This window comes from Chaetodon auriga, chromosome 2 (assembly GCF_051107435.1).
Source record: "Chaetodon auriga isolate fChaAug3 chromosome 2, fChaAug3.hap1, whole genome shotgun sequence".
Lineage (NCBI taxonomy): Eukaryota > Metazoa > Chordata > Actinopteri > Chaetodontiformes > Chaetodontidae > Chaetodon > Chaetodon auriga.
The window spans coordinates 18,400,073-18,410,957 of record NC_135075.1 but is presented as its reverse complement, the minus strand read 5'-3'; the positions used below and the strand labels follow the sequence as shown (position 1 = coordinate 18,410,957).

The 10,885-nt window shown below is 38.3% G+C and overlaps 1 protein-coding gene across 1 annotated transcript; it reads left to right on the top strand.

Annotated features, from left to right (window-relative positions):
• The first annotated feature begins 3,576 nt into the window (after positions 1–3,576).
• On the top strand, positions 3,577–6,959 carry LOC143335072 (tumor necrosis factor receptor superfamily member 4). The gene is made up of 7 exons (XM_076754195.1): positions 3,577–3,658; positions 3,841–3,951; positions 5,292–5,426; positions 5,525–5,600; positions 5,720–5,988; positions 6,076–6,180; positions 6,737–6,959. The coding sequence occupies exons 1-7, from the start codon at positions 3,577–3,579 to the stop codon at positions 6,817–6,819; spliced, it is 861 nt and encodes a 286-aa protein (XP_076610310.1). The 3' UTR covers positions 6,820–6,959.
• Positions 6,960–10,885: the final 3,926 nt, after the last annotated feature.

Below are 10,885 nucleotides of genomic sequence, written 5' to 3'. Positions count from 1 at the left end.
ATAACAGATTACTAAAAGCTGTGTAGCTTGTTCTGGATATAAAGCAGCACTCTATAACTTTAAATATTTGTATATTTTAAAACAGTTGTTGCTGTGATCAGAATCAGAAATACTTTATTGATCCCTGAGGGGAAATTGTCTTGTAACCTGGAATTTGCATTTTTATCACACTCTGACAGCTCATTAAATCAACAACTCAGCAAACCAATTTTATTAGTGTAGCACATTTATTCAAAATATTTTCCCTAATGCACTGAAACAGACAATATGACATTAAACAACGTCAATCATTAAAGTCTAGTTGAGAAGGATTGAAACAAATAAAACGTTTAAAAATATGAGCAGTAGGTTAATGACTCTAATGTTATTGAATTACACCTCCTTTAATCAACCAACATTGCCTCTACTGTGCCGTCTGGGTCCTGGGATTTTTTTCTGTTTTAATTTTTCTTCTGTACTCACACAAAGAAACTGCAAGGCGTCACGTTAACCACATCCAGACGTTGTTGCTGCTGTAAGAAACAAACGTAATTTAAATCTACTTGAAATCTGATGAAAAAAGAAAAAAAGAGAACACGAAAGCTGGGCTGGGAAAAGGTGGGGTTGTTTTTAAACACCTTCAGCCCGTCCAGAAACAAAATAAAGAACACATTTTGATGTGAAATATCACTTTAAAGCTGCATATTTTTATGCTTGACCTTACATGACTTAATTTTGACATAACAGCAAAATTTCATTGTAAGGCACTATGTTGACTGAAAAACTCCACAAATGGTTGTTGTTCAATACTACAATAATAATTCTTAACAGTATCTAAAGAAAGTGAGATTTAAAAATCAGCGACGCTGAGATTTTCTGTACAAAACATGGTGTATGAATTCGTTTTACAGTCACTAGTGTGCAGCTCAGATATCTTTCAGTTGATAGGAACTGACGGTTGACGAAGCCACCATACTTGCGGTATATCCATTAATTTGTGCATATTTATCGGAACACCAACCCTGATGGGTAACTCTACACCAATTACTTTCTATCTGAGGGTTTTTTTTTTTTTTTATCTTTGCTGAGTCTACATTTTACTCACAATGCTGAAACAGAAAATGTTCAGTTTTCATTTCTGTGCTACCTTAGCCTGGGTGTAGTCCCATTATCTACAGAGCTGGTTTTCTGCGCTTTGGCAGTGAAGGAGAGAAGACTACACACGGCTGGCTTGTTTCAGGCTCATGTAGTACTGTCCATCTGAAGTCGTCCCTTCAGTAAAAAAATGTTTAAATTCAAGGACACAAAAATAAAACTCGTCATGCATGTCTGTATTTGTAGAGCTGTAAATAGGAATAAATGATAAAAATACTAATTTTCTTAGATGTGATTGTCATGCCATGCCACATCATGTCACGTGTCATCGTGTCATGTCACGGTCTTAACTTCAGTACTTTTAGGTGGACAAAGTGGTGGACTCAAGCTGTCTGAGGGACAGAGGCAAAAGATAAAAAGGGCACCAACTTGATGCACTGCATCGGGTTTTCTCCACTGGAAGGACATCCTAGAGGACACTGCATTGTGTTTTCTCTATTTTAAGAGCATCCATTATTGCGCTTTATCACATTTTCTCCACTGGAACGGCGACCTAGAGCACGCTTTATCACATTTTCTCCATTGGAAGGACACGATAGAGGACACTGCACTGCATTGTGTTTTCTCCATTTTAAGGGCATCAATTAGTTCACTTTATCATATTTTTTCACTGGCAGAGCATCCTACAGGGTATGTCATCATGCTTTTTCCACTGGAAGGGCACCAAAGAAGGCACTTTATCACACTTTCTCCACTAGAGGGTGAATGACAGGTATATAAGATCTTATATGAACTTCTGCTACAATGGAAGTTTGCCAAAGATTACAAGCAACAAAGGAAGGAAACACGTTTTGTTGTGACACTAGAAGAACTTATTTGAAGTTCTACTTTCCTGACATGTAGTGAAACTTGTCTCGGAGTTGGTTTGCTTTCGAAGCTTTGACTCCGGAGCAAATTTTCTTTCCTGCACACTGTTTTTAGTGATACTTTGGTGAAAAAAAAACTGCAATTAGAGACAAACAATGTTCTTCTCCACTGATAAACATCGGCACATATAGAAATTGCCTTTGAACTTTTTGAGCCCCCTCTTTCAGCTTACTCAATTGGTTCATGTTAATTTTGTATACAGGATTAAAAGCAGTTCCTTGAATTTAAACTTATTAAAATTTTGGTGATTCTTCTGAATTTCACAGAACGGCAGCCAGCTATAAGTTGGGCAGGGGCGTTTTCAACATCTGTTCAAGGAAGTAGCTCTCGGCATTTGTGTGGTTGTATCTCGCAGACTAATCAAGAGCATGTCATTTTTTCTGTCTGTTTTCGGTTTCTTCGAGTCCAAAGGTACAAGACCACGTTCTTACCAGCAAAACAATACAAAGCCCCACAGTTTCCGAAAGCTAACCACAGGTCTTACCTTTTTTCCTATTAGTCCCGAAAGAAAAATAATAATAAAAAAACCCAGATAAAGGTTGATAAACATGCTAGAATGGCCCAAAAGCTGTATTTCTTAATAGATGATAACATTCTGTTCCCTAGACTTTTTAATGATGGAGTCGGCTGCTGGACAGATGAAATATTATTATCATTTTCAACAGTTTTGATGTCTGTTTATATAATGAATAAAGTGCAGCTTAATATAGATACAAAATGTAGATTATTTATTTCATATCATGTAAATGAACTCATGTATTTCATCATCTGCTAAGTACCATCATCAAAACCTACATTTTAGTTCAAAGTTGAGTCAGAAGTATAAAGGTTGTTTGAACAACTGGGTTACCATATAATTAATTAGTGAGTGTTTAACAGGTGCCTGGTAGAAAGACACATTTTCCCTCCTTCATCATGATCCCCAGTCTGCTCATCATGATGAGATTTTCTTTGAGAGGCTGTGACTGTTTTCTTACCAAAATGTCATGCACGTCTGTTGTATAAAATTTGTATTTTTAACTTCAAGATCATTTTACAGAGACAAAAACAAGTTTGCAGTTTATTGTTTACAACATTTTGAAAAAGAAAACTTTTTTTAAAAAATAAATCACAACATAACAAATTAGATGAATTAAAAATGTTGAGTGTGAAAGTTCTTTCTTGACCTTTGAAACAGTACCTTTACAAAAAAAACAAAACAAAACAAAACTAAGTAGAGATTTTCCGTTCATTTAAAAAATCCCTTCAAATCCTACAACAGATAACACATAGAAGGAATAATGTAAGAGTCTCAATATACAAAGTGCAACTTATTATCCTCATTATTTTCCTAATTTTCATGCTTTTTGATTGCCGTTAGAAGTATCACAAATAAGACATTATAATACATTACACGTCTGAGCATCTCATATGTAAAAGAAAAAGGTGAAAAATGCGCGATGAGCCACTGTCTTCTCAACTGGCGTGGGATCATCTTTATAAAGGTGAGTCCCTCACGGTCTGTGGTCTCTCACTCTCTCTCTGCTGTGACAGACTGTGTAGGAAGCAGCACTGGTCCCCGCTCAAGAACTGAACATGGTTCTGCTCAAGCTGCTTATATTCACTTTAACTTTTTATGGATTCGTTGTTCATTTGGATGCAATCACTTGCCCAAAAGGTAAAGTATGAGTTTCTTGTACTGCACTACAATTTTCCCTCCTCATTCTATATCACGGCCTGTATGTAACATAAGATACTTCCGTCTCTAGCTATACAGCTTCCTCATATTCTTCATATGCTTTGTATATGCTCTCACGATGCTAAAGTGCATTGTTTTTGTTGACACTGAATTCATTGAAGGTCAAAAAATAACTCGTAGCGGCAATGGCTGTGAGGAATGCCTCAGTGGATACTACCAGCCTGTAGAAAGTGACTCCAAGCAGTGCATGGTATGCAGAAGGTGTGATACGGGTAAGTGTTGAAGTTACACAAAAAAGTAACAAATGCAGGTGCAAAACCAATACTTTCCACTCATATCTTAACATGTTTGATTTGAAAGAGAGCTCACGACCTGTTCTAAATGTCTACTAACTCCCTTGCGGATGTCTCTCATTTCTCAACGGCTTAACTGCATCGAGCGTTTTGTCAGGATGCGTTACCTGTGCGCTCCCGGCGCATGCAGGCCGCGCGTAATGCTATCGTTTCCTCTTCTCACAGCAGTAGGTTTTATGCTGTTTTTACATTCATCCCCTCTTGGTGAACATCGTAGTGTCTCCGTGCGCATCTGTCCACATATGATGTGCTGTGATATGGTGAGCCGTCGTGTGCGTAAAGCCGGTCAAGCCACCCGCCGCTTGGATTCTGAAGCGTGTCTATCATTGTTGTTACGTTACCGGTGCTTGGAGCGGCCACAAGAGGACGAAACCACCATTTATCACATTTTAAATACCAAATAAATACATTATAAAATACACGATTTATTAAATAGCTCTCAAACGTCGCCAAACAAGTCCACATTTGATGAAACCGTTTCCATGATACCTTTGCTGAGAAGCGCAATGGTTCCTGTTCCATTAATCCCATTTAAGTAGTATCACTGAACTTTGCTGTACATGAAATACTTGAACTTTCATCCACGTTTTCTCTTAAAAGGTTTGCTGAAATTTCCGATGTAATTTCATGATGACCCAGACTTTACCACGTGGAGTTATTTTAATGTGCAGTTTGTGCGATAATTAAAGGAAAAGGCAGCTCAAATCACATTCTCACACTCATCAGTTCTGAATATTTGAACAGCCATCAGATGTATTCCTTAAGAAGTTCAAAACTTTCAGTGGATTCCTGTTCAGGATGCCCCTGACCATGACCCTGTCACATTTCGAATTGTTTTAATGGGCTAAAATTCACAGTAAAGTCAGCTCTTATGACGTTATAGCATTTCGAATTTTCTCATATATGAACAGTCACAGAACCAAATCTTAACACGATTCTCTCAACCAACCAAAGGTGTAACTTCATCATTCAGTCAGTGACAGATTTTCACATTTATAGTGCTGACCCCCCCGCTTTGCTAGCCGTAAAAGCAGAAATAGCTGATGAGCCCAGGCCTACATGTTACTCTCAGGCTACATAATTACAAATGAAACTGTTCATAGATCCAAAGGTTTGCATTAAATTGGTTCATACAGCATGTGTTTCACTTTCTCCTGAAGAAGAAGAAGAAGGCTTCTTTTTTTCCAAATGAAGTGGTTGCTTTTCAAGTCTCAGTCTGTCTTTAAGGCAGAGATTTATTTATTTTTTTTTTGTTGCAGCATCAGGAAGTGTTATTAAAGAGAAGTGCACGAAGGAGTCAGACACCAAATGTGAGTGCCGTGGAGGATTTATTCCCAGTGACACTGATTTCTCCACTTGCAAATGTGACATTGGATTTGGACTAAAACGGGGAGGTACTGAGATGGATTACACAGCTGCATGAAATATGTCAAAGCTAAAAAAAAAAATTTTTTTTTTTTTTTTTTAATGATTCATTCCTTGTCCTCTCCAGAATCTCCAGAATGTTCAGAATGTCCCAATGGATATTTCAGCACGTCCATCGACTCGCCCTGTCAGAAATGGAAAGAGTATGTCCAGTGTTTTATTGCATTTTTCAAAAACATGAATTAGATTAAAAATGCAATCTCAACAATGTCTTTAGAAAATATTTGTTTTTCACAGCTTAACTTTGTATCGTTCATTCTAGATGCAAATCAGCAGGGGTGAGTGTCAATGGAACCAAGACCTCAGATGCCATCTGTAACGAGGAGTCGAAGAGTAACACTTTTGTCACTACGCCCACCACATCAAACAAAGTTGTGTCTCTCATCACACGCTTGATATCCCACCGTCCACATGAGGGGGCCCAAACTCAGAAGATTCACACTACTACTACCACATATGCTCCAGGACCCACCGTCACCCCAAAAGACAAAGGACAGCCTTCCTATCCTTCAAACACAGGCAACCACATTGGTAAAACATTTGCTGCTGTCTTCTGATGACACAACCTGGGATTCAAAAGAAATATTAAATGACCTGTAGCTTGCTTGTCTCATTCAGGTATGGTCCTCCTCATATTTGGAATCGTTGGACTGCTTGTACTGACCGCTGTGACCTGCAGGCTGCACGTGGCTCCCTACATGGAGAGAACACCAGCAGTACAAAGTATGTTGCAGGGACTCCAGGGACTCAATGCTCCCGGCCAGAATTGGTCTGACACACGTTAAACAAACAAGACCATAACACGTTAATTAATGAATTTTAGAGGTGCTGGTAGGCTCATTGTATTACCTTTGAACAGAGGCAGGCTGGCTGTCTGTTTCCCGTCATTGGGCGACGCCAAGCCAGCCGGCTGCGGGCTGTAGCTTCATATTTCCTGAAAGATATTGCAGATGCAAATAACCACTTTCTGTGTAACCTTAACATTTATTACAATGATCTTCTCATTTATCTAAATCTCAGCAAGAAAGCAAGTAAGGCCTTCAGTTTATTCATTTGACCATTAAACTCCTTGCACATGCTAAATTGAAATGCATTTTTCTTGCATATGAATGTTCTTTTTTTGTTTTTTTCTGTCTTATTTTTGAGCGGTTCACGTGAAATCGCCCTCCTGTGCCCCTTCCCTCTAGGGTTTGTGCCAAATATGCCCAGAAATCAAGGATATACGGAGTGTTGTGAATATTTTTTTTTTCATTAATTGTCCTTAAATGTTTGTTTTCAGAAAACGAGTCGTGGCGGAGGCCAGTAGAGGAAAGCGGTAATGGCAGTCTGTCCCCTCTCAAGCTGAGTCCAGGGGAGCCCTGAGGTGAAACTGTCAAGTCTGTCAACTGTGAATTTTTATATCAGGTAATCATCATATGAATATTTCACTCTGATCAAGTATAGTGTTTTTATATTGTTGGTTTTACATTAGAAAATACATCAGACAAAACTATTTACTCTATCTGTATTATAGCAGGTGTATTCGCAGTCTACATGTGGTCAATATTTGACTGTTGTTTGTTCTGTTGTGATAGAATATTTGGTGAATTATATGAAAGATTCGTGAGTCTCATACCTCTCTTTTTGTCATTTAACTGTAAATCAGTTTAAAGTTAAGCAGTGAAACGTAGCTTTTACGACTTAAACTGTTCTGCCTTTTTAGTAAGATAATGTAATAAATAATTCACTTTCTGTGTAACTTTAATATTTATTACATATTTGGAGATGCAAATTTTTGTATAACAACCTCAGAGGTCCTGCCACTAAATGCCTTGAACTATCAAACAATCCTTGTCACTCTTGCTAAAATGCACATATATGCATATTTTTTGTTGCTTTTTAAGCCTTACAATGTTATATACTGTGAAATGGTTTCATGGGGCAAGTGACAACTTTCTGAGCAATGTGCAGTATGAACAGTATTGTAGTAAAGATAATAACAATCAACACTGTTGATTCAAATTATCGTGAACTACTGGAGAGCCTTAGAAAAACATCCCTTGTCACTTTCTTCATGCAGTCTTTCTGTCTCTATTTTTGTCATGTGTTGTTTATTCCACTTTGTTCCACTGGTAGTAGGTCTGTTAAACTGAGAACAGTAAAAAAAACAAGCTTTCAGTGTTATGTGGGGTTGGGGGAGGTCCCCATATTGTGGAGTTAAATGTGTCTTTTTTTTTTTTTTTTCCCACTGAGAGATACTTCCTCTCATGTTTTCACTTCAGCCACTGGAAAGATTAATATTGTAAATGTGAAGACTTTCATGTTGTTTATACCTCACTGGAGACTTTCCCCAGATCAGTACAGTGAGAGGAGTTATGAAAGCGTGCCCTCGTTATTTTATTTTAATGTATGTTTTGCTAAGAAATGTGATGCATAAGCCGTCGAGTCACAGGTGGCTGGGTGTGTACCTGGCTGGCACTGTGTGACTAGAACGATCTGCTTGGAAAAAACTGCCCTTTTGTTCCAGCTCTTTGCTGTTATGTTGGCAGTGCCGTCAGTAATTTTGACAGTTGGAATACAAAGCGAGAAAAGAAATGACAGGGGTGGATGAAGTATTTATATCCTGTACTTAAGTCAAAGTACTAGTACAACAGTGTAAGAATACTCTGCTAAAAGGAGTTGAGGTCAAGCATTTGACTTGAATAAAAGTACAGGAAGTATTAAAATGTACTTGTATCAGAAGTAAAAGTACTTGTTCTGCAGAAAACTGGACAGTACAGTTACTTAGGAGGAAATAAGAAAATACAGTTTTGATACACAAATCTGTTTGCAGTTTTGGGGCTTTTATCTTTTTTTTTTTTGTCAAATGCTGGATAAATTGAACAGTTATTTAAATCAAATCTGAGAAGTTTACGGAGGAAATGTGTCTTTGTTGGAACTGCTAACGACACGTAGATGTCTGAAATGTGACACGGAGCCCCGACTAGACACTGCTTTGATGTTAGAGGTCAGAAAAGAAAAAGGTTGGAAACAGCTGGTTTTCACCATTGTATATTTTCATGTAATATATTACTCTGAAAAATATCAGCAACTACAGTGTATCTACAAATGTAGTAAAACCAAGTACTTAAGTAATATTCAAACTAAGTGCAAGTTGCTCAAAATTGTACTTACATGTAGTATTTGAGTAAATGTACTTTGTCACTTTCCACAACTGTTAGTCACAGCAAACAAACTGTTCTCTGTTTTCAAAGTGCACCTTGATGGCCCGAGAGTATGTGAATAAAGGCTTTCTCAATAAACGTGTCTTTTTGAGCGACTGAACTGAGTACGAGCACCTGTTACAAAGTGTGCACATACACTGCAAACTGTTCCTGCAGATACTTTCAGTAAATGTCGGTGATCCAGGAAGTTAGTGTGTGTGTGTGTGTGGTTTCAAAGAAACATACAACACATGAACCGAACCCAAAATATCTTCCTCGTAAAGTACAGCAACCTGACTTGTTGAACGACAAGAATAAATGCCACTGACTGACAATAGCTGCGACCTCACTTGATGCAGTTTACTAGATTTCAGCACCTCCCTCTCTCTGGTGCTCCTCAGACCTGTTAACACACTGTGATGTATATAATCAATGGAGTTCCCCTTTAGGCCAAAACATGGCAACTTCCAAGTGGGCTGAACTCTTTTTATGTGTAATTTCTGTACAAAGCTGTGCTCGGCCTGTTGCTGTCATGTTTCACATCAGACAAAGACCTCTGGACTTCTCATGCCTTCTCATACCTCTGCATTCGGTTCCCTCAAATGTCACATCCTAACCTTTAGTAAACTTTTAGATTATCGTGTTGAAGGATCAGCTACAGAGAGACAGAACATGTCTTTCACCACCCTCATCACAACGCCTACGGTGTGGGTGGCACTTGCAGTGCAGTTATATAGGGTAATCCAGCTTTCTGCAGTGCCTGTGTTGCCCTTTGTGGCTATACGATGACGTATACAACGACTACTGTGGAGAACTACGTGTAAGTGCGTCTTTGGTTATGTCACATCCTGAGGGAGGTTTCAAACATGCGACCGTGTGGTTGTGCGTGAGTGTGAGTGACAGAGAGAAAAGTCTGTGACAATCTTGGTGCTACGGGTTTTGAAGGGTGTGAATTCAGCTGCCGGCTGCCCCTGAAACTTTTTACCAAAACACACGATTTTGCGCTACTGTGCGCTGGGCTACAGCGTAACGTGGCCACTCACGCAATTCAAATGAGGATGACGCCAAACATCAGGCTCTAGTGTCAAAATTTTTCAGGACCACAAGCCATGCATCAATATTAATCACTTACTGAACGCAAGCTATCAGATTGAGTCAGGTGTGGACTCATCATCAGAGTCTGTGTTTTTGGTACAGCATGTTTAAAGCCCACAACACCTTTCTAAAGCTCAGCAACAGCAGCAGAGCCACAATACGTGATTGTTTTTATTACAGAATTCTCTGTTTATTATTTTATGATTAATCAATTAATAATTTGGTATATAAAATGTCTGAGAATCAATCAACTGTATAAAGCCCACAGATTATCAATTCATAATGAGGAGAAAAAGAGAAACACTCCTCAAACTGGACAAGTTGGAACCAGCAGTTTGATATTTTTGCTTGATAATTGAAAAAAATAATTACATTGATATTCAGAATTGCTGTTCATTCAGTTTCCACCTATTTCATTAACTAATCATTTCAGTTACTACTTAACAGTTTGCTGCCATTCCCAGGAAAGTCCCCAACTCATTCACCAAATGTCAACAAACCCAGTCCCACTTTATCTTCAGTAAGCTGACAGCAGTCAGGCCAGCGGCAGAACAACGGCACGCCTGCTTTCAAAATCTTACGTAAGTAAAGATACAAAAGCATTAGCATCAAAATATACTTGAAGTACCAAAAGTAGAAGTGCACAATAGCCAAGTTCTGAATAACCTAATACACACTGTGTATTATATTATTGGATTATAATGATAATGCTGCATTAATGTGTTCATTAATGCTACAGCTGGTAAAGGTGGAGCTCATTTTAATTACTCTATATGCTGCTAAGTAGCTTAATTGTAAGAATACATCATAATTAACTCGCTGATTTATATTTTATATGTATAATCTGTGTCTGCAAAGTAACTAGTAGCTGAAGTCATCAATTAAATGTAGTCGAGCGCAATAGTAGAAGCAATAGTAGAAGTAGTAGTAGAAGCATAAAATAGTACAGTACAGTATCACATCATCATGCATTTCCAACTAGTATTCCTTCATCACGTGAGTTGCTGTACATGATCTGAAAAAGAAACGAGCGCCAGCTTAACCACAATTCACACTTTTTGGACTACATTACTGTAACCAAGAGCTTTCAGTCAGCTCAACGTAGAAACTCACACTTAAAAAGCTGGAGGCCAGGGTTAACACCTTTGTGA